Raw genomic sequence first — 25,357 nt, forward strand, 5'->3', positions numbered from 1 at the left:
AGAAACGCGGCAAATATTATGCAATATGCTGCCTTCGTGTTCGTGGCAGAACATGAAGCTATCCATTCATTACGATATTAAATTCTGTCCAGTCCAGTCGACCTAATTACATATAAAAACTTTCCACGGGAATTATCATTGATATATTGGTTTAGTTGGCTATACAGGGTGTTGTTTTAGTCACCTGCAATAATTTACAGGGTTAATATATAATGTCATACTGAGCAACTTTTACTGTGGCACCAACCCCGAAATCGAGAAAATAGAAATTGGCTGTTTCATACATTTTGGCTGTCTGACCTTGACAATTTGTATGGGAGAGTTTTTGTTTCGTGATCGGGTTGGTCCCATAGTAAAAGTTGCCCAGTATGACCTATATATTTAGCCCGTAAATTAATGCAGGTGATTAAATAAACACCCTGTATATCACTTTAGGATCATCCAGATAAATTTTCATTAAATTGTATAAAGATTGTATTGGGCTAGCGTGGGGACTATAGCCCAAGCCCTCTCGTGCATGGGAGGAGGCCTGTGCCCAGCAGTGGGACGTATATAGGCTGAATTGTTATTATTTATTATTATGTATTATAAAAAACCCAATGAACTTCGCCCGTATCGCATGTAACATCGTCTGCCTGAATTAATCAGGCTTATCTTTTCACAGTTCAATCTTGTGTTTGGGTTGATTAAACTCATTAAACCTTTGCATGCATGGCTGGGTGCAGTTGTACCTTCTCAGTCAATAAGTATATATAAAGTCTTCAATGCCGGATTTAGAGGTCTGGAGTCCTCGGGCAATAAAGGAGTGGAGGCCCCCCTGGTCCCAAATTATTTTCCAAATTTAATGGTAAATTTCCCCTCCCCTAAATCTGGCCCTGAAAGTCTTTCTTAGTCATAGTCTGTTTATACATACTCGTAGCTGAACAAGGTGTTGGTGCAGGGCACGGTGCGCGCTTTAAATAAATGCACTAATAGAAACAACAATAGAAACCTTTGCTACTGCTTTCTCTGGTGGATGGATACACAGTCCTCACAAGGAATTGATACTTCTACATTTTTTAAAGTTCCACAACTTTTTTAACACTTTATTATTATTAGGCTAGATAATATTAGGCATAATTATATTAGGATATTTTGGCCGTCACTATCTATTTGATGCTGTCTGTTCAAGATGCTGGGCATAGTTAATAACTTCCTTGGTAGTTTGTGGATGTTATCCAACGGAGATGGGAGACTTGAGTCATCGATAATTCGTCGTGAGAAATAAATGAAACATTTCCAGCGATTGTTAGTTATAGCCTATTTTTTCTTATCATTTATTTTCATTAAAAAAATATACTTATTGCCGAGAAATCAAATAACTTACTCATTTCTACAATGCATACCGTAGGTAAGTAGGTACATAAGGTGTGTAGGTATATGTAGATCTCAATTTCCGCAGAACTAGGGAGCTGACTAGGGAACGCTTTGGAAATAATTTACTAACATTCGGTCACACTAACGCCACCTAACGCTTATGAATAAAGACCATTATACACATTTTATACATTACTGTTTTCATGCATCTTAATCCCTAAGAATACTTAAGAGGTACAAATAAATATTTGTAAATTCTTCACAGTTCCAATTTTGGAAGAAAAAAGTAACTTACTAATAAAAGGAGACCACGCAGACATATTTTTGATTTTTCACCTCTACGTTTCGTATGGCCCATACTTAAAAGTAATTAATTTAGAGTTCAGCAGTCACTGGTCAATATCGTCGCTTGGGCGGCGGCGGCGGCAGCTGCGGCGCGGCTCTCGGGCGGCGCGCGCACGGCAGGCGGCGGCGCAGCAGCACGAGCGCCGCCGCCGCCGCCGCCAGCAGCAGCGCCGCCGCCGCGCAGCCGCCCGCCACGGCGCGCAGCCGCGAGTACGCGGGCACCGACACGCCGGCGCCGCCGCGCGCGTCGCCGCAGCCCACCGACGCCCAGTACCGCGCGCCCTCCTCCACCGAGCTCACTGTACAAACAGACGCAATCTGATATAAATAACTAAACTTATACAATTTAGAAATTATAAAACTGTGCCTGAATCTATTGTAGCGTCAAATGCAAATATGTCAGTAGATGACGTAATCCATGTTAGTTTTCTCGGCGTTGAAATAGATACACATTTAAATTGGAAGGCACATATAAATGAGCTAAATAAAAAAAATTCTAGTAGATGCTATGCTTTATCGATATTGTCAGAAACTTGCTCCGAAAAAATTGTTATCAGTGCATATTATGGAACAGTCTACCCATTACTGACGTACGGAGTAATTTTTTGGGGAAATTCTGTTGTTGTTGATAAAACATTTATATTGCAGAAAAGATGCTTAAAAACTGTTTTTAGAATGTACATGGATGAATCGCTACGTGAAGTGTTTAGAGAGAAGCGCTTTTTGACCCTTACCGGTATTTATATATTAGAATTAAGCCTATTTGTAAAAAAACACCCTGAATATTTCACAAAGCGTTCATGCAAAGAAAATATCAGATCACAATATAAGTACAATATGGTACTTCCGAGAACTAGCACCTCAATATATAAAAAAAGTACGTTCATATCTGCTATTAATGTCTTCAACCATCTGCCAAACGAAATAAAAAGCCTCGAAGGAAATACTTTTAAAAGATGCTTAAAAAACTTTTTAATTGACAAAGTTTTCTATAATTTAAAAGAATTTTATAACTATGTAAACCTAAATGTATATTAAAATATAGTTTAAGATAAAATATTAAAACCTAGTTTAAGGTGGTTCGATTTTCATACAAAAAACAATCGCTATTTATTAATTAATTACACAATATTATTACATAAATAGTTGCGCATCTATCTACTTTCGAATATTCATTTGCGCTAAATTAATAGAAAAACTTTGTTTCATACAGAAATCATGCAATAATCAACGTTATATTTTTATAAATTTTACTCATGTGTGTGTGACAAATGTCGTGTACAAATACATTGCGGCGTTGCCACTCCATGCCTCGAACGGCCATCGGCGCGACGTTGCGATGTTTGACGCGTTTTTAGCTGACTCTGTCGACACTGACACTCAGTGTGACCAGGCGTACGATAATTGTCGTACATGTACGATAATTTGGGCCCCGGTATGACGTAATGTTCCAAAGAGCATTATCGTACACTAAAGTACTATAATTTCAGCCCTTGGATGATGCCACCTTAAAAGTCTAGTAATTTGAAGCAAAATATGACACTTTCTCTCAGAAATAGGCTAAAATTAGTATCTTTTGGGTGTTCGGCTCCTTGGTGTAAGTTTAAAGTTTAAAATGTATCAATTTCCTGTATACCGTTTGAGTCTATCCCAAAAATACACAAACATAAACAGATTTTTTGCGCAATTTAGACGAAAATTGTCTTTATTTTATTATTAATTGGAAATTTAAGCTTATTTTGCTAGACATTTTTAGGGGCTGCCTTTTTGTTTGGCGTACGATATTTTTTTCAACGGTACAATAATATTGACACTCAAGTACGATAATTATCTTCCGCTCACCTGGCAACACTGCTGAAATTTGACAGGACCTGGGGGCCTACCGCGAAAACCTAAATTCGCAAATTGCGGGGATCTTTCTCTTTTACTCTCACTAAGACGTAATTAGAGTGACAGAGAAAAATGCCCGAAATTGACGAATTTCGATTTTCCCGGTAGCCGCCCTGGTGCTTGAGGTACTTGATAGAAAACAACGCTGCCGCATGTTCTGAATTGTGATTTTATGTGTTTTTGGATTGAAAATTATAGCAACGTCTAAATCAAGTTACAAAAATCATCGATATTCTGGTCCGCGAAAAACCAGGAAAAGTGTAACTGTAATTGGAGTCTACAAATATGACCAATTCATAGAAAATATGACCTAGAAACTAGTTCACTTTTATAAAACTCAATTTTGCCCGAGATTGTAGGTACTTAGGCGAAAACCTAAGGGAGCTAAGTGTATTGATCTTGAAAAATTAGTTGGCTAATATATGACTCCAACATGATATGGACATTTACATCATAACTATTATACCTAGTTGGTTACTAAGTTCTGTTACTCGATTTCTTTCTTTCTTCCTAGCGTTGTCCCAGTATATTGCCACGGCTCAATGGAGCCTGGGGTCCGCTTTGACAACTAATCCCAAGATTTGGCATAGGCACTAGTTTTTACGAAAGCCACTGACATCTGACCTTCCAACCCAGAGGGTGAAACTAAGCCTGTTGGGATTAGTCCAGTTTCCTCACGATGTTTTCCTTCACCGAAAAGCGACTGGTAAATATCAAATGATATCTGTTCTGAAGTTCTGTTACTCGATTCGCAACCTCTTTATTTCCGTTAAAACAAATGCTACCGATAAAATAAAAAATGACATAATGTGGTGGATTTGTGAGCTATAATTATATAAGTACCACACATAACGCTTATCTCGTCGTATCTATAATGAATTGGGGCCTAAAAGAGAATCGTATTCCAATTTTTTGAGACGCTTGTATTACTTTCTATATTAACTAAAAGTTGCCTTAAAATTCAACTTTTATACTAAAAACGGCTTTAAATATGTTAAATTAACAAAATATATTTTGACAGATGCTTTCGCGCCCAAAACGCTCTTTGAAAATTGTGTGACGTCAAAGTTTGTGGTTTGACACATAACTACATACACACGTAGAAGATACGAACTGTCAACTGATATTTGTCATTTGTTGTTAATCGCCTAACTGTCAACAGTGTCAATCCGAGAGTTGTGACGTCATCAGAATCTTCAATGACGTTTCGAGTTTGGTCACGTGACATGTGCCAAAAGATATTTTAAATTCAATATTTACAAAAATATGGTCATTACAGGTCCCCTAAAAGTAGTTTAACATGTTCTTATAATCCAAAAGAATTTATTGGGATACAATTATGCCCTAAGATTTGTAGATGGAAACAACCCTATTGCGTTGCACAAATGTGGGCACCCGCCAAACATGATTTTGGGTGTATCATACTCGGGGCTAACACAGATTCATTTCTGTGAAAAATGTGTGAAAACCGGAAACTGGAAACCGTTCTCGAACCAATAGTGAAGCCCTTAAGCCACACCCTATTTCAAAACCAGCCATGGATCTTTGAACAGGACTCAGCTCCTGCACATAAGGCAAAAACAACTCAAGCCTGGTTTCGAAGGAACAAAATTGACTTTATTGCCCACGAAGACTGGCCGTCCTCCAGCCCGGACCTTAACCCCCTGGATTATGCCATATAGCAGGTTATTGAGGAGAAAGCCTGTGCTAAACCCCACACAAATCTTAACTCCCTCAAGCGGGCCATAGTTAAGACAGTGACGGAATTAGACATGACAATCGTGCGTGCCGCTATTGATGACTGGCCTCGTCGTTTGAGGGCCTGTGTCAAAGCCAGAGGAGGCGATTTTGAATGATATTGTCATATGTAATTCCTGATTTTGTGTACTTCATTTTAATATATACTTTATTAAACTTTCGTTGGTATATTTTATGTAGATAAAGATTATTGCAGTAACAGAATTTAATAACCAACTAGGTAGAAAACAATGCAATACATAAACACATAAATTGAATATGATGTGATCCGTTGAATGAAATTGACAATAAATAAAATAAATAAATAATTTTCTATCTCTAGGCATTCTGTGAAACTTCTAGTTGTGTCAAAATATCGGGAAATCAATAATATAAACAAAAATGGTAAATATCTCATTTCTTTTTATAATGGTTATAAATAGAACACCATGCAATTTTGTAACTCACTGTAATTTAATTAAATGTATCGTAAAAAAATGTTTTAATTCTAGTGTAAAATAGTACCTACTTTTTTAAAGGCTGGGCAGTAAGGGATTGCTTTAATTTTAGAACAAACCAGCGTTTTTTTTTGAAAAAAATACCGGAAAATCTGACTTACAAATTTGGACTTTCTTAGGTTCATTCTACTTAGAATCTTCTCCACCCTAGCATTAAAAAAAAATATCCTAAAATATCCATACCATTACGTCACATTTTAGTGTGAAAGAAATTTCAGTGTAAAACTATATTACTATTGTATACTAAACATATTTAATACTTTAATACTAAACAGTATTGAAATTTTAATACAAATTTTCGGGTTTTTATAGCACTAGGATTGATCATGATGTGTGAGAATGAGATTTTTAATATTTTTATGGAAAAACTCTCATATTTCTCATAAAATAATTTATTAATAATAGGTACTTGATAATACTGATAACAAAAAAAAAAAATGAGTCTCGAACCCACATCCTCTTGCATGTATTTCCACGTACGCAACGCTATTGAAGCCTACTCACGCTGTGCCAAATTGTCTACTACAAGGATCCCAGTACGACTGTTTGAATGTGTGAGTGATACTTAGAAATAGAGTCAAGAAACATTCTGTCGACATTAAGGGGTAGTTTTTGTACAATGAAGTGTTCAATGTTTGTTTTAATAGTTCAATATTTATTAAAAGAGTGCGCTAAACATAATTTACAGTATAGAAATACCAAGACTACTCCACAAAAAAATTAAAACTCAAAATTTGCAATTGTGGCGCCATCTAGTGAGGTTTAAGCTTTGGGTAACCTAGTCGAACCACCTTAAGTTAAAAATAATTGTATACCCGAGAAGGGTAAAACTGTTGATACTCATCAAAAAATGTACCTAATATTCTTGTACCTACACAGTTTGCACAATAAATACCTATTTCTGATTTCTGATTTCTGAAATATACCATACTTTATGTAACTACAGGCAGCTTCGGCTTCGTTTCAGCATTTTATGTACCTACTGGGGATGATGCTTGTGATAAGTGTGTAGTGGTAGCAAAGTGGCCGTTGTAGTCGTCGGCGTATGAGACAGCGCCCAGATCAGCAGGCCTGCGTGACCGTCCAGCAATGACTCTTCACCTTATCCGACCACATAATCCTCTCCAGGCACGAGTCAGTGGTGGTGGTGGATGTGCGCGGCGTCCAGTAGACACCTAATTGTATGCTCGTGGCGTTACCAGCGCAGGTCGCAAGTCGTCTAGCAGTCCCCCCTTACCCAGCAGGTGGTCGTGGTGGGTGTGTGCGGTAGCCAGTAACCGACGACCAGCTTGTTCATCGCGGTACCAGCGCAGGTCACAGCGGCCGGGGCCCGCGCCCGCCCAGCGCACCAACGCGGCCTCGTCCAGCAGCCGAACAGTCACCTCCAGGTGACCTGCATCTACAATAATAGCGCACATGGTTAAAATCGTAAAAATCGAAAAATCATTTCATATTTTAGGAGTCGCTTTTTAGTGAAGGAAAACATCGTGAAGAAACCTAACTATTCCCAATAAGGCCTATAGTTTCCCCTCTGCAATGTCAGATGCAAGTCGCTTTTGTAAAAACTAGTGCATACTCCAATTTTCTCCAATAAGGACTATTGTGGTGCCTATTCCAAAAATAAAACTCGAGCCGGTGTGGGCGATGTCCTTTTCGAGTTCTTTGTCGCCTGCGGTGGCTGCGCCGTCGCTCGTCTACCAGTAACCTACCCGCAAATTACTCTTGTGTCAGACACCTATTACCTGCAACTGCCTCATGTGCCACATCGCCTGCCTCGGCAATGTCCTCCTCGAGTTCTTCTTCGCCCGCAGTGGCGTCGCTGATCCAGCCGATAACCTAATACCTGCAACTGCCTCCTGTTTGGGCAAATACCTGTAATTGTCTCCTGTGCCACGTCGCCTGCGTTGGCGATGTCCTCCTCGAGTTCGTCCTCGCCCGCGGTGGCTGCGCCGTCACTCGTCTCCGTCACGGCTGCCACGAATGCCGCTTCGCTTTCGTCAACGTCGGGATCTGAAAACAACATGGGTGGTTGGCAGTCCTCAGTGGAATTAACTGTGGAATGAACGGCCGCCCCGCGCTATTCCCGCCGATACAACCTTCGAACCTTAAAGCACATGCAACCCCTACATAGGCTACAGTAATAGCAGCAATCAGGCGAGTCATCTGCTCGTTTGCCTCCTCCGTCTTAAAAAACTTATAATTTATATCAATGGTTCTCTTATGTTCCCACAAAAAAGATCTGGGGGACGATTTTGAAATTCGAGTGCTCGATTTCGTGTAATTTCCTTCAATTTATCTCCACTACTAGGCATTTAAATTCTAATAATATAATTGAAAACGAGTGGTCAATACCACTAGATTCCCAATTTCTATTGCTCGTGTTTCTAAAATATCGTTTCGCCGTTTTGTGACGCATTCGAGCGCTCGAAATTTAAAAATCAGCCCCTTGGAATGTAAGTAATTTTCCGATAGAATTATTTTTCTCCAACTACAAACTACACAAGGCACCATGGACGCGGCGGACCATGTAGTATGTCGTGTGTGTCATGCGGAAATAAAGACTCTATATTTATTGCGAATACTTGGCCTCTTTGGCATGGTGCTGAGGATGCTGCCAGCATTTCCCCGCTGAATTGTAATGCTAAATACGTTGCGCGAGAAAGTTGCCAGCTCTTGGGTCGCCAGTGAAGTCGGATAGCTAAAAGTTGTAGACCATTAGGATAGCTAAAAGTTGTAGACCATTAGGGCCCCACAGGCCTTGGCCCTTGACCCTTGGGTCTCAACCCCAAACGGCATGAAAATATACTCGGGAAGACATCTGTATTTCAGAATCTTAACCTTTTTGGCCGGTTTGAAATTATAGATTGGACAGAGTCGAGCTCTCCTTGCGTTTTCTCTTGAGACTTTATGAAATTTTTCATCGACGAGGCCCTAGCAACACGTGCGGGGTGCAGGCCTCGGTGCCGACCGACCGAGGGAGCCACTGACCTAGGGTTGTGACGAAGAGGGGCTTGCTGAACAGTCCGTCGCCGAGGCTGTCGGTGGCCAGCACACGCAGTTCGTGCGGGGTGGAAGCCCGGAGATTCGTAAGCGAGGCCTCGGTGACGCCGCGTGACAGCAGCCGCAACGTGCGCCACTCGTGCGCCGCGCGCTCGCGGTACCACACCGTATACTCCGCGTCCACGCCGCGTCTGGGTGAATTTGAGTTTGTACTGAATTGGAACATCTCTACTCAACAGCCCAACGACACATGTCCATAAACCTCCACGACGGCTGCGTTGAGTGAGAAAGTTATCCCTATCTGAGAAGGACTTGATCCTTCTAATTAGGTATAAAGAGTATCCCATCAAAAACAATACTTGTCAAAAAAACCAAGTCTCGCAACTCAGTTGTTCTGCGGTAAAAAGTTGTGAGATCCACGTAATACCAAGTCGGTTATTAATTTATTCAGTCTCTACTTAAGCGACTTTCTGTCTTAATACGTCCAGTCTCTAAGACCACGATCGTGGTCCATAACAATTGAAAATCAATTGTGTCTGGAATCTCCGTACTCGAAGCATTAAGTTGTTACGTAATAATTAACAGCATCTTATAGTGACGCATATCAATATTAAAATTCTTTAATGTTTTATATAAATATATTGAGATAAGCAACACTAATTTTAAAAAAACAGTCTTCAAAGGCAACAATATTTAAGAAAAGTTAGACCGACACTACCTGCCAGGAACCCAGGTGAGCTGTATAGCGTGGGCGGTGGCGCGCGCGGTGAGGTTGTAGGGCGCGCGCGGCGGCAGGTTCTCGATGAGCAGCTCGGTCTCGGCACTGACATCGGCCGCCTCGTTGCTGACGGTACAGACCAGCACACCGCGGTCCTCCTCCGCCACGGCGCTGATGCTCAGCTTGCCCTCCTCCAACGTGAAGCGCTCGTCTGGCAGGGGTGCTCCGTCTTTCTGCAAGAAGCGCAGGCTAGCGTCATACAATATTCACATGTTGTTATTCTTCTTTCGAGTCAGGGTCCCTGTAAACAATGCCCAAAAAGTAGCAGCTGACATAGTGGAGGCAGTTATGAAGTTTTAAAACAGTAGTCTTAACAAATTCTAAATTTTGACCATTTAATTAGACTCTAAATTTTCAGTTGCTGAGTTTATTAGTGAGAACCATATACATTTCGTTTTACTCGGATTCAGTACTAAATTATTGGCAGCAAACCAGTCTGATATCATGGATAGCAGGGTATTGTTTGGTTCAACAAACTCAGTATCTCTCTGATTAACGTTGATCAATAAAGAAGTATCGTAAGCAAACATAACAATGCCTAATTTGGGCTTACCATATAGCAGGTCATCGACATACAACGACTCGAATAAAAATGGGCCTAAAATAGATCCTTGGGGTACTCCCATCTCCACTGCTATGTCGGAAGAAATTACTCCATTAATTTTAATTTCTCTGTGCTAGGGATTTTAGAAAAGAAGTTTTAAAATTAATTTGCCACGTCTATTAAATAGGTAATTTTCTTTTAATGTTTACAACGATTTTTGCAACCTATATTGAACCTGCAACGAGTGAGTTTCAGGCACACACTTGCGACATCGGTTAAATCTGACCAAACAGGAGTCCATTCACTGTCTTCTATACTAAGGACATGGCAAACACGTACCGAGTGCATTGGCAATAGAGTAGCATGGAATGGAATGGTTTTTGCGTGTATATGTGGATCTGCAACTCATTTAATTCCGGCAGCTTTTGTAAACACGAGACTGCTACTCGTACGACCACCACATCTGTATCTACATCATAATTTTTTTATGTCCTCGGTCTACAGCGTCAGCAGCGTAACAAATGTATTTCTACATATTACAGGACCAGAAAGAGCCGAAGTGCGAATAAAGATAGGCCTTGACATACTACGACGTATATGCAACCTTTGTAATGTTGTAGCAATTTTACAGTGACATCTGGTGGTGTAGTTTGCATAATCGGAAGTCAACTTTACGCAAAAGTAGGTGTCTCGATCCATAATACTAATGTTAACTACATTTCTAAGTGTCGCCGGTTTCGCCCCCCCCCCCCTCCCTCCTGATGGTATTGCCAAGGGTTTGTCAAAGAGTTCGATACCAAAATATCAATTGAAAGAATACGAGAACAAATAGAATACGATTTTTTACTGTGAACGAAAAAATTAAAATTATCGATAGTATGGATCTTATTATTAATTACGGGAAATTGCGATGCGTGTGCAAGAAAACATCCTACTTTTTAGACCAAAGTACAGATGCATTGCTGCACAGAGATGTTGTTTTGGGTCAGATCAAAGTGCACATGCATCGCTGCAGAAAATTTACATCTTTTATAGTCTGTACGTTTTTTAGGATTTCGTACCCAAAGGGTCAAACGGGACCCTATTACTGAGACTCCGCTGTCCGTCCGTCCTTAATCTAAGAAATCGGACAGACTAATACACCTAGAGAAGCCGGTTGTCACCGATAACGTCGAAGATGATCGACCGAAATACAGGAGCCCAATGCCCCGATCCGAGTTAATTCACTCTCACTCATTCATGGTCCACTATGCTCTCCACTCGACGACGAGTAGAAAGAGACGGGCGACAGATTATCAAAGGAAAGATAGGTCTAGAGATAACCACGACCCTCGGTGATGAGGAAGGTGGAGTAGATGTACTCACGCGGCTCCAGATGACACGGGGCGGGTCGTGGTGCGGCTGGTGCGCGGCGGCGCAGGGCAGCGCGAGCGGCTGGCCGAGGCGCGCCAGGTACAGCGGCTGCGGCCGCGTCAGCAGCACGGGCGGCCGCTGCACGCGCACGCGCACGCGCGGCGACGGGCCCGAGGACCCCAGCGCGTTGTACGCCGTGCACGAGTACTGGCCCTCGTGGGACTCGTCCACCTACAAACATCATCATGGTCAGCTTGTAACTTATTTACTGATGCTAACCAATATACAAACCTTCCTCCACAGTCAACATGAGCAAGAAATAATGGGCGAGAAATTTTAGACTTCAAGGTATGGACTTATACGTATAAACAGAAAGATGTGGGATTTAAATTTTCTCGGGTCAGAGGTGTAGGGTTAGAGCCGGTGTAGATTTATGTGACGTTCATAAGCGCATTGTAGGTAATATGCCTACTTAAATAATTGTTACTGATGGAGGCCATTGGGAACTTGACACTCACTCTATTGAACAGCAGACTGCCGTTGCGGCTGTAGAAGACACCGGGCACGTTGTAGGGGTCGAAGAGGAAGCCGTCCTTCTCCCAGCGCAGGTTGGTAAGCGGTGGATTGGCGCTAAAGTGGCAGTCCAAGCTCGCCGGCTTGCCCAGCGGCAGGTAGCGCTCGTCGGGAGCGTACACCACCTTTGCTTTGTCTGAAATAATAATGTAAATTTTAGGTAAATGCATTTTCTAAACATGTAAATACCTATTTATAAGTGATGAAACGGAGATACGTCCTCCCCAAGGAACTGCTGTCACTCTGCCTTAAACCAAAAGGTGGGTAAAGCGTTCCAGAGTAGTAGTTAGTAGTCTACTACTCTGGAACACTTCCGCCATTTAGTTTGAGGACGGCAGCGCAGCCCTTCTTCTCCGGCTCTTGAAAGAACGATTAGTGAAATTAGCTGCAACTATGCTACGATTTTGTATAACACATTATGTTTCGATGCACTTACACTGCACGTCGAGGTAGGCCTCGGCGGTCTGCTGGCGGTCCTCGTGCTGCACGCTGCACTCGTAGAGGCCGGCGTCGGCGGCGAGCGCGTTCATCAGCACCAGCGAGCCGTTGGCGGGCAGCTCGGCGCGCGCATATAGTTCGCTTAGCTCGGACAGCGGCTGCCCTTCGCGGCTCCACTGCACTAGGGCATCTGGCTCCTTGGCGCCGCACTCTAGCTCCGCGCGCTCGCCCTCCACCACTGTCACGTTCACCGGCGGCACTGCTATCACTGTACCGCCTGCAAAGTATACCAGCGCATTTAATAGACAGTCTATTTGCCTTCTATCGTCGCCAACGCAATGCAAAAACAGCGCTGTCGAAGGCTATAAATGCGCCATCACAATCGATTGAAATAAACAGAGGAACAGATTCATATAACCGTGCATACAGCATACATTTAAAAAGGCATTTGAAGTGCGGTTTAACCGGCTTAACAAATACAAAATTATCCGCGAAAAGATAACGTGCCAGTGCTAACCCGTTATACTTACAGTAGAATCCGTTTATTGTGACTCCGCCTATATTGACCAACCGGTTATTATGACGTAATTACACCACGAAGTTTGGTTTTCATATAAAATTCTTTATAAAAAAGTCGGATATAATGACTTCCCTTACAGTGACATGTCGCTTATTATGACCCATTTTTAATAAATTATGTCCGGTTATAATGACAATACTATTACAGACTGTTTTTACAATAAAATGAAAAAACAAAAGCAGTCAAAAATTACAGATTTCTTACAGTAAAAAATACACTTGTATGTGTTATAATGTGCTGATTATGTACAATTTTGATTTTGATTTAATATGTATGTAGACATATGTATTTACTATGTTTCTGTATTAAAATACTTAAGTACATACATATTTACATAAAAAAGGTTTTTCATTTCACAAAACGTTTTGTATGACGTCCGCTTATTATGACGTGTTTGTCAATTCCTTTCGATGTCATAATAAACGGATTCTACTGTATTTTTTTACATACAAAAGTGTTCTTTCTCCTAAAGGCCAGAGGATCCCCTGAACCGATTAAGAAATAGAAGCGAGCATAATTTATGTTGGCAAATTATAGGATGCAATTTACAAAATTTTAAAATCGAATTACATTCCTGTAGCCTTTAGGACAAAATAACACTTTGTACTCATTACACTTCCAAAGTGAAAAAATGTGTGTGTCCCCCCCCCCCCTGTAACTTCTAAAATAACAGAATGAAAAATCTAAAAAAAAATATATGATATTCATTACTATGCAAACTTCCACCGAAAATTGGTTTGAATGAGATCTAGTTTTTTTTAATACGTCATAAATGGAACGGAACCCTTCATGGGCGAGTCCGACTCGCACTTGGCCGCTTTTTTTTCTTGTGACGATCAAATTATTTTTATGAAATACTTTTATGGAAGCGGTGGTGGCCGAGTGGATATGACGTCTGACTTTCAATCCGGAGGTCGCGAGTTCAAATCCTGGCTCGCACCAATGAGTTTTTCGGAACTTATGTACGAAATATCATTTGATATTTACCACTAGCTTTTCGGTGAAGGAAAACATCGTGAGGAAACCTGCATGCATTGGGCTAGCGTGGGGACTATAGCCCGAGCCCTCTCGCGCACGAGAGGAGGCCTGTGCCCAGCAGTGGGACGTATATAGGCTGAATTATTATTATTATTACTTTTATGGAATTTTTATTCAATAACGGAATAATTCGCATTATATAATTTACCATTTGATTAAAATTAGTTTTATGTAGTACCTACCTACGGTCCACGACGTCCACGTAATACCTACTGTACCTACAACCAGCATTAAGTTATATGTGTTTTGTACTTGGTTACAAATAAATAAATTGAAATTGAAAAATGACATAATATAAAAGTATCAAGCCGGAATAACTTCCAATATATCGAGTGCGATTCGCTGCTAAGTCACCTAGGACAGTAAAGTAGTAACTGACACACAACAGTAATTAGTAGTATTAGTGACAAGCGTCAGCGGAAGAGGCCGGCGTCGGACTCGCGCACGGAGGACACGTTGGGGCTGCACTCACCGTCCACGTCGAGGTAGTAGAAGGTGCCGTTGTTGCGCGAGGGCGGGCTGCGGTTGGGGAAGGACACGCGGCAGCGGAAGAGGCCGGCGTCGGAGTCGCGCACGGAGGACACGTTGGGGCTGCACTCACCGTCCACGTCGAGGTAGTAGAAGGTGCCGTTGTTGCGCGAGGGCGGGCTGCGGTTGGGGAAGGACACGCGGCAGCGGAAGAGGCCGGCGTCGGACTCGCGCACGGAGGACACGTTGAGGCTGCCGCCGCCCAGCGCGCCGCCCCCCACGCGCCGCGCGCGCCCGCTCCAGCGCTCGCCCACCGCCGCCGACTCCCAGCCGCTCAGCCAAGATAGCACCATCTCACCCTGCACAACAAGAAAATGCTGCTATTAAAATTACACAACATTGTAAATTGATAGTCGAGCTGTAACGTGTGCTTCCAAATTGGAGCTGATGTGATGGCTACGCGGCCGAGTTATAACAAGCAGTTTCTCGAAGCTAATAGTGTAATCAAATAACATTTACCAATGCTTTTCGGCATCGTAAAACACCGTGAGTAGACTTGTGAAAAGGCTCAAAGAGGTGTATGAAGGATTTAAGTCGATCCAATTGAACTAGGACCCAACTTTGCATGCTGTGTGAGACCTTTCTCCCCTCTCTACCTATACCAATCAGTGGGATGATTTGTGTGGTGGGATGTGTCATGTGTGACAACCTATACCTAGGTATAGACGGTGACAAAGGCCTCTTTAGTTTACGCTCCAGGTACTCGTATTCCACCATATCATCCACAATTCCAGCATATCCTACGATGACTAGCAAACGTTATGTATTCAATGCCAGAGACCTCTATCCAACAGATAATGGACACAAGTAATAACGAGGGGGATTGGGTAACGTGGTGGTTGCAGGAATGCTGCAAGACTGCGATTCAGATTCCACCGCAAACATACCTACAAAATTATATAAGTAAAGGGGGTTGAGTTGGGAGCGCTTGGCGTTGGTGGCTCCCAGTCATAGAAGTAGTGGCCGGCACTCGAGACAATGGTCTCGTTAGGTGTTAATGGGCTAATGAGGGCGCGCGGCCGCGGGAGTGCGTAAAGTGGACGATTGCCGCGCATCCCACGCGCACCGCCCTACTGCACTGCATACCAAATACACAACGAAACTAAACAACAGGAGTGAAAACGGGTTACATTATGAGGAAATTTACAGATGAAGTGTCCCATTAGATCGGTGCTGTTGAGTGTATGTCAACTTATAAGTGTACTTCATGTTTAGAATTTAGAACGGAATTGTGAACAGTTTGATAAGACTGGCGTTATATACAGAAATCTGCCAGAATGCCATTGTAGTATACATTTGCCTATAAGTTAACATCAGGCCGCTTAGCCAACGTGCAAATCGCTTACGCTCCGTAGCGATCGAAACGCAACTGTCACTGTCGTACTAATATGGAAGAGTGATAGAGAGACACAAAGCGTTTCGTTGTCGAAGCGATAGCGATTGTCACCTTGGCTAGGCCGGCAGTAACTTCACAGTACCAACTGCAAAATAATTAAATATACCTATGTGACATGTGACGCACTTAGTTGTTTAAAAATTGTTAGATTTACGAACTCTCCAAAATCTTGATCACTGAGAATACAACACATCTTGTAATAGTCTTTACCGAAGCATTATTACTTATATACTTACAATTATTACTCAACCCTCCACTTATCAAAATAAATTCACAACATCAGACACCCACTGTTTAAACCCTTATTTGTCGTATTTATCGACGGAAAACACGGAACGTCGCGTCGTGAGTTTAAACCTCCCCGGCGGCAGCGCTCAATAATATCAATGATTCTGGTTTAAAAAAATACAAAAGGAAGGTCAAAGGGCATGTCGAGTATTATGGACGTTACCGATTTAAGGGCTCGTTCTCAGGACGACTAGATTTTCTTTACTACTTAAATTTACCACACTGAATTACTTACCTAAAGGCCCATAAGTATATCGTGGAAATATTTGCTGTCCTTGTGTAGCTTGGTAGCTCAGATGGCAGGGGAATGGGCTAGCGATCCAGTGCCGTGAGTACAAGTCTCACCCAGTACAGTAAATTTTACCACTTTTAAGTTAATTCTAAGCTTAATAGCATCGTTCGCAGACATTTCTGCTTGTTACAAAATGATTCCCTATAATTCCCTGTGAAACTTAATTTATTCCTAGACTGCTGACTGTAGTTAAACATCGCTGTGTTAAATTCCATAAATAAATAGGGACCCCCTCGTACCTAGGTCAAAAAGGAAGTATTCTGTTTTATATAAACTTAACGACGCAAGTTCGAATGACTTTTGACAGATTCAGCTGATCATTGGTGGACTGTAAGGTATATGAATATGAATAGTGACTTAACTGTGCTGCCGATGGTAGAAGCTAGATGCGCGCGCATTGTCTTGTGATTGCTGCTTGCTATTTATAGCGCACAGGGAAGTGCCTCGCCGCCGCCGCCCTCGTGCGCTAAGTGCCCGCTCCGTGCTCGCAGCCCGCAGGAGGCATACCTGTAGGTATTGGCTGTGCCGTGCCTAGGTCACGCGTCTCACGGGTTTTGGATTTCAGCCGACCGTCAAACTCTGCAAATTGCTCTCGATTGGATGACGAGCTGTGAACGGCTGTTAGCGCTGCGGGCTCATTATTCACTTACGTGCATCTTCGGCAGATAATTCTGTCGCTAAGTGTCAATCGCACTAAAGATGCCACTTTAATTTTCTTGTGCATTTCATGTTTTTTTCATAACCCCTCGATGTTCCGAAGAACCTGAAGTTTGCCTTGCCAAAATTTAATTTGTCCAAAATGCCCAAATGCTGCTCTTTGAAAAACCATTTCTTTTTATAAACTGTAGAAAAGGGCATTGTGTAGAAGTAGTTAGGTTAGCTAACCTAAATAGTTAGATTCGTGAATCAAAATGAAATTAAGTAGGTAGGTAAATTTGTACAAATGAAACATCGGACAAAAATTCTTAGGATTTAGTTATGCGTTATGCATGATTACACAATGATGATAATAATTTAAATGTGTGATAAGAGCCCTTAATCCTTGGAGCGTTCTCCGATTTCACGAAATAACGCTCGATAGATGGCGTTGGCGCTCGGTACGCGAGCGCCGGCAACGCGACGCGCGTTTCAATGCAGACTAGAATAATCTTGATAGTTTTCAATATAATTTCAAGCAACATTAATTTTAGTGTCATATGATATCATATAGGCACTCTTTATTTTATTGTATATGCACAGTAGTTTTTTTTTTATGTACACTACTACTAAGTGTACAGACTACAGAGTGTACTATAACCCTTGCTCTTTATTCTGTCTCTTTCACACCAATGGAAAATGAAGAAGTTACTAAATGACTGCAGGTATAAATAAAGTATATTAGTGCGATAGAGAGACAGATAGTGTTTCGTTGTCGTATCGTAAACGATTGGCATGTTGGCCACACACTTGCTTAGTGCCTAGCCAAAATACCAATCGTTTGCGTATATTAGTGCGATAGAGAGAGAGTAGTGTTTCGTTGTCGTATCGTAAACGATTGGCATGTTGGCTACGCACCCATGGTACCTAGCCAAGAAGCCAATCGATTGCGCATATTAGTGCGATAGAGAGACAGATAGTGTTTCCTTGTCGTATCGTAAACGTTTGGCATGTTGGCTACGCACCCATGCTGCCCAGCCAAGATGCCAATCGTTTGTGCATATTAGTACGAGAGAGAGACAGATAGTGTTTCGTTGTCGTATCGATTGGTATGGTGGCTACGCACCCATGCTGCGTAGTCAAGATGCCAATCGTTTGCGCACATTAGTGCTATAGAGTTTCAGTGTTATTTGAAATCACGTTAGGGTTTGTATTATTATTTTTGACCCGAATGAAGTCCATCCAGGTTCTTATGATGGAGTCAGGAGTTGGTCACCAGAACTCCTAATCTACTCATTATAATTCCATCGTGCTTGGGCTCAAAAGATTTGCCCTGACGAACACCATCGATCTAGATGAGGTCCAGGGTCTCATGACGGAGTCAGGAGTTGGTCACCAGAACTCCCCAGAACTCCTAATCTACTCATCATAACTCCATCGTGTTTGGGCTCAATAGATTTGCCCTCACGAGCACCATCAATCTAGATGATGTTCAGGGTCTCATGATGGAGTCAGGAGTTGGTCACTAGAACTCCTAATCTACTCATTATAATTCCATCGTGTTTGGGCTCAAAAGATTTGCCCTGACGAGTACCATCGATCTAGATGAAGTCCAGGGTCTCATGATGGAGTCAGAAGTTGGTCACCATAATTCCTAATCTACTCATCATAACTCCATCGTGTTTGGGCTCAATAGATTTGCCCTCACGAGCACCATCAATCTAGATGATGTTCAGGGTCTCATGATGGAGTCAGGAGTTGGTCACTAGAACTCCTAATCTACTCATTATAATTCCATCGTGTTTGGGCTCAAAAGATTTGCCCTGACGAGTACCATCGATCTAGATGAAGTCCAGGGTCGCATGATGGAGTCAGGAGTTGGTCACCATAATTCCTAATCTACTCATCATAACTCCATCCTGTTTGGGCTCAATAGATTTGCCCTCACGAGCACCATCAATCTAGATGATGTTCAGGGTCTCATGATGGAGTCAGGAGTTGGTCACTAGAACTCCTAATCTACTCATTATAATTCCATCGTGTTTGGGCTCAAAAGATTTGCCCTGACGAGTACCATCGATCTAGATGAAGTCCAGGGTCTCATGATGGAGTCAGGAGTTGGTCACCAGAACTCGTAATCTATTTATCATAACTCCATCGTGTTTGGGCTCAATAGATTTACTCCGACAAGCACCATCAAATTACCATTATGATGAATAGATTAGGAGTTCTGGTAACCAACTACTGAGTCCATCATGAGACCCTCGACTTAATCTAGATCGATGGTACTCGTCAGGGCAAATCTTTTGAGCCCAAACACGATGGAGTTATGATGAATAGACTAGGAGTTCTGGTGGTCAACTCCTGAGTCCATCGTGAGACCCTGGACCTGATCTAGATTGATGGTGCTCGTCAGGGCAACTCTATTGAGCCCATACACGATGGAGTTATGATGAGTAGATTAGGAGTTCTGGTGACCAACTCCTGACTCCATCATGAGACCCTGGACCTCATCTAGATCGATGGTGCTCGTCAGGGCAAATCTTTTGAGCCCAAACACGTTGGAATTATAATGAGTAGATTAGGAGTTCTAGTGACCAACTCCTGACTCCATCATGAGACCCTGGACTTTATCTAGATTGATGATGCTCGTCAGGGCAAATCTATTGAGCCCAAACACGATGAGGTTATGATGAGTAGTTTAGGAGTTCTGGTGAACAACTCCTGACTCCATCATGAGACCCTGGACCTCATCTAGATCGATGGTGTTCATCAGGGCAAATCTATTGAGCCCAAACACGATGGAGTTATGATGAGTAGATTAGGAGTTCTGGTGACCAACTCCTGACTCCATCATGAGACCCTGGACCTCATCTAGATCGATGGTGCTCATCAGGGCAAATCTTTTGAGCCCAAACACGTTGGAATTATAATGAGTAGATTAGGAGTTCTAGTGACCAACTCCTGACTCCATCATGAGACCCTGGACTTTATCTAGATTGATGATGCTCGTCAGGGCAAATCTATTGAGCCCGAACACGATGAGGTTATGATGAGTAGATTAGGAGTTCTGGTGACCAACTCCTGACTCCATCATGAGACCCTGGGCCTCATCTAGATCGATGGTGTTCATCAGGGCAAATCTATTGAGCCCAAACACGATGGAGTTATGATGAGTAGATTAGGAGTTCTGGTAACCAGCTCCTGACTCCATCATGAGACCCTGGACCTCATCTAGATTGATGGTGCTCGTCAGGGCAACTCTATTGAACCCAAACACGATGGAGTTATGATGAGTAGTTTAGGAGTTCTGGTGACCAACTGCTGACTCCATCATGAGACCCTGGGCCTCATCTAGATCGATGGTGTTCATCAGGGCAAATCTATTGAGCCCAAACACGATGGAGTTCTGATGAGTAGATTAGGAGTTCTGGTGACCAGCTCCTGACTCCATCATGAGACCCTGGACCTCATCTAGATTGATGGTGCTCGTCAGGGCAACTCTATTGAACCCAAACACGATGGAGTTATGATGAATAGATTAGGAGTTCTGGTGACCAGCTCCTGACTCCATCATGAGACCCTGGACCTCATCTAGATTGAAGGTGCTCATCAGGGCAACTCTGTTGAGCCCAAACACGATGGAATTATAATGAGTAGATTAGGAGTTCTAGTGACCAACTCCTGACTCCATCATGAGACCCTGGACCTCATCTAGATCGATGGTCTTCGTCAGGGCAAATCTTTTGAGCCCAAACACGATGGGATTATAATTAGTAGATTAGGAGTTCTGGTGACCAACTCCTGACTCCATCATGAGAACTTGGACTTCATCCGGGTCAAAAATAATAATGCAAACCCTAACGTAATTTCAAGTGAAAATGCGTTTTTCAGAAAATCGCAGCCAAATAACACTAGACCTTACTCATAGTGTTGTGTTCCTGCCGGTGAGTAAGGTTGCCAGAGCTCAACGAGGGGCGGGAGGGGGTTAGGGTCGGCAACGCGCATGTAACTCCTCTGGAGTTGCAGGCGTACATATGCGGGCCGTATGCTTGTTTGCCACCGACTTAGTATTAAAAAAAAAGTAACACTGAAAATCCATCAATAAGCGAGTCTGTTAGGCATACTGTAAAAAAGGAACTTTTATTAAGATTTTCTAATCGCAGTATATAGCACTTCTCGGAACTCCGTAGCTGATTACGATCGCAACGAATGCCTGACAATCGAGCATAGGTCCGTCCTCTAAGCGCGCTCCGCGCGGACTGAGAGCGGGGCGTCGCTGCTGCGTGATTTATACGTGTTTTAAAAAAATATAAATTTACGGCAATGTAGGTCCCATAGTTACGATTTTTTTTTTATAGGTTAACATAAAGTTACAGTTTGCTATAATATTATTTTTAAAGCAAAATATGCGTACAATTTGCGGAAATAAAATATAATAAAACCCTGTTTTCGCCAAAAAAATGAAGAAAACTCGGAAGGTATTTTATCAGTTTTTTCAAATGAATCTTCGATTGTTAATCATTCCAGCCCCTCGTACGAGATATGTTGAATCAAATTGTAGTCATTCATGTACCAAATGATTCTTGTTTATAGCAAAATTGAGAACCGAAACGCCACATCTCACTGCAAAATTTGGAAAAGACTCCCAAAAAACCTCATTAAAAAAGAGGTTTAAAAGAGAAAATGAAAATTTGAACTGTTGGAGCCCCTAGTTTAGGAAACGATTATTTAAGTACGTTATCAGTTTTTGAATAAATACTAATAGTTACGTCGTAATCTTGAACGAAAAAGGAAGCATTTTACAAAATACGCTCGTCTGTAGGAATAAGGACTCATAAGGCGTATCTACTCGTCTTGGGCAACACATAATGTCACTCTACATTACCCATTACCTAGTTCCTTTTATCAGCACTCGCCGCTGGTTCTGCCTACCCCTGACCTAATAGGTACCGCGGCGGCCGGCGGTGGCGGTGGCGGCGGTGGCGGCAGGTGGCGCGGTTGATACTCGACACTTGCGCGTTTGCGGTCAAATGAGCTGTGAACGTGAGTAATGCAGACTGCAGAGTCTGATGCGCTAGTCTCATCAAATGAATCACTACAATTGGATTTATAACCGAGATTACATTAAACCATCGTGTCATATGAGAGAATGTAAAGGAAATAAGGAAAAGTAGAGGGGGGCTTAAAGGTCCCTTTTTTTAGTCTTTCTTAAATAACTCGTAAACGGTGGCCAATAGCAAAAAACGTTGTTGAACGTAAATAAACTACACAATATTTTCTACAAAAAAGATTCAGTACACTTTTTGAAAGGATTAATTATTAAAAAGGTAAAGTTAAATATGTAACAAACTACCTAAAAAAAAAAAAGCGGCCAAGTGCGAGTCGGACTCGCCCATGAAGGGTTCCGTACCATTTATGACGTATTAAAAAAAACTACTTACTAGATCTGGTTCAAACCAATTTTCGGTGGAAGTTTGCATGGTAATGTATATCATATATTTTTTTTAGATTTTTCATTCTGTTATTTTAGAAGTTACAGGGGGGGGGGGACACACATTTTTTCACTTTGTAAGTGTCTCTCGCGCAAACTATTCAGTTTAGAAAAAAATGATATTAGAAACTTCAATATCATTTTTAAAGACCTATCCATAGATACCCCACACGTATGGGTTTGATGAAAAAAGATTTTTTGAGTTTCAGTTCTAAGTATGGGGAACCCCCAAAATTTATTGTTTTTTTTCTATTTTTGTGTAAACATCATAATGCGGTTCATAGAATACATCTACTTACCAAGTTTGAACAGTATAGCTTTTATAGTTTCGGAAAAAAGTGGCTGTGACAGAATCGGACAGACAGACGGACATGACGAATCTATAAGGGTTCCGTTTTTTGCCATTTGGCTACGGAACCCTAAAAATGAAATGTATTGTATATTGCTATTATAAGTTAAGAAGTCAATATACCTAAATGTAATCTGAGTGTTAGCATGTAAGGTTTATCTGTTAGTGCTAATATTATATATATTAAATAAAATAAAAAATAAAATAAAAGTTAATTAAAATCAATTCTAACGTTCCTTTTCGTTAGGTTTTCGTTTGGGCCACCACAATTTGGGCCACCGACTACCAGTTATTTACAAAGGACTAAGAAAAGGACCTGGAAATTGGTTATAATTAACATTCCCCCTTTAATATCTCATTAAATATTGACCCTAATAGCGAAAAAATGTACACAACCTTTTTTGTAGAAAATTTGTGAATTGATTGTAATTTACTTTCTCCCAGTATTGCTATAATAGTACATTACGATACAAGTGCGAAAAATAGGAAATTCGAAACGAGTGGCGTTAAATTAAAACACGACCGAAGGGAGTGTTTTAAATCGACACGAGTTGCGAATTGCCTATTCGCACATGTATCGTACAACGTTTTACAGTACATATGGCCCTTTAAATGTTCGACACAGTAACGTAATATGCTAATTTTCGCACTAGTGCTATAAACTAGCACCATATGTACTGTAAATATAAATATTGATCCTAGCGAAAAGTGTTCATTTTTATTTATTTATTTAATATTCATTATTTATGTATAAGAACTTGTTTTGCTACGGGTCTACCGTTTACGGGTTATTTACGAAATAGTAAAAAGTGACTTTAAAATTGATTATTATTAACATTCCCGCTTTAGTATCCGGGAATCGTGCCGAGGAATGTTTTCATTCGTTATATAACTTTAATATTTTCACATAAATTCTTCCATGCGGTGAATGAATATGTGAAAAATGAGTCCTGTAGGTATACGGATAGGTACTAGGTAGGTATTACACAAAACGCTACATAGAGCACTTACAGTTGGTTGTCATCAGTAATTTTAAAGGTAAATCATCATATTCATATGCACCGACAGTACCATACATGAAGGACGATAATGAAGGCTACGACAGACTTGCACCATTGAACAGAACCCTAAAAAAGGAAGAGGTCGGTTGCGCCATGCGTGGCGGCCTTGGGGCACAATGGCGGCGCTGCCGCTGGGCGAGTCCTCATTGTGGACAAACAATGCGGGAGGGCGCCCGCAAGTGCGGCACCTCTCATCTCTCTGCTGCGCTTTGATTGCTTAACGAGTCTCAACCCTCGTGGACCACTTGGCTCCGTATCTATCTGCGATTGAAGTTCGTCACATATTATTTGATCCTGCCAGCTTATGTTATACTACTGCTACTGTTGCAGGCGTCCATAGGCTACGATGACTGCTTACCATCAGGCGAGCCGTATGCTTGTTTGCCACCGTCGTAGTGGTATAAAAAAAACTGTCACATTGCCGACATTGTGAAAATTGTATTTATTTTTTACTTCTTGTAGTAACGAAACGGCCAAGACACATGTTTTGCTTAAGGTGTAGAGTTTGTGAAGTTAGAAGCTTGGCTCTACAAGAGAAATGATAACTTTTAGACAGTGCGAGCCTTATGGTCTCGTCTTGGCAACATTTTACATGAAAATGTTATTCATGGGATTTCACTTCTTTTTGTAAGTTGCTTATGACAATCTTCCATCCCCTAATTTAATGGGTTGGTTGGAAGTGATTTACAATAAAAAATCCTGAAATACGTATCTGGGAGCATATTTTATACAATCTCCTTTTTTTACTGATTCCCCATACAAACTTCAACCCCCTTTTCACCCTTATGGATTGATTTTGGGGTTGAAAACTATTCTATTTCCTTCCCACACAAAAAATGACTCCGCATCCGCACTCCCCTCCTAAGGAATATTTTTAGGAACTGCAGGTCAAAAATTATGTTTTGACCTCTAGTATGCGTGTGCCAAATGCCTACCTGTACATCGATTTGCGGCTTTTCTTTGAAATTGGGCTCGTACGGCTACCACTAGTAGCATCCGCAAATCTAGAGGAAAACGTCAAATCACTACATCTTATAAAACGTCCCCAAAATTAAAAAAAAAACTCCTAAACGCATTTTTATACGGTTATCACCTATCGATAGAATGATTCTTGAAGAAGGTTTAAATTACTTTATAAAAAAAATTGAGAAATTGGTTGACCT

The 25,357-nt window shown here is 41.7% G+C and overlaps 1 protein-coding gene across 1 annotated transcript; it reads right to left on the reverse strand.

Moving 5' to 3' along the window:
- Positions 1-1,285: 1,285 nt before the first annotated feature.
- LOC133515570 (protein borderless-like) lies at positions 1,286-14,996 on the reverse strand. The gene is made up of 9 exons (XM_061848134.1): positions 14,623-14,996; positions 12,531-12,809; positions 12,040-12,230; positions 11,534-11,752; positions 9,565-9,797; positions 8,835-9,037; positions 7,719-7,856; positions 7,084-7,245; positions 1,286-2,000 (listed from the first exon to the last, which is right to left on the reverse strand). Exons 1-9 carry the CDS (start codon positions 14,969-14,971, stop codon positions 1,753-1,755), a joined length of 2,022 nt encoding a protein of 673 aa, XP_061704118.1. The 5' UTR covers positions 14,972-14,996; the 3' UTR covers positions 1,286-1,752.
- Positions 14,997-25,357: the final 10,361 nt, after the last annotated feature.

Source organism: Cydia pomonella, chromosome 2 (genome assembly GCF_033807575.1).
Source record: "Cydia pomonella isolate Wapato2018A chromosome 2, ilCydPomo1, whole genome shotgun sequence".
Classification (NCBI taxonomy): Eukaryota; Metazoa; Arthropoda; class Insecta; order Lepidoptera; family Tortricidae; genus Cydia; species Cydia pomonella.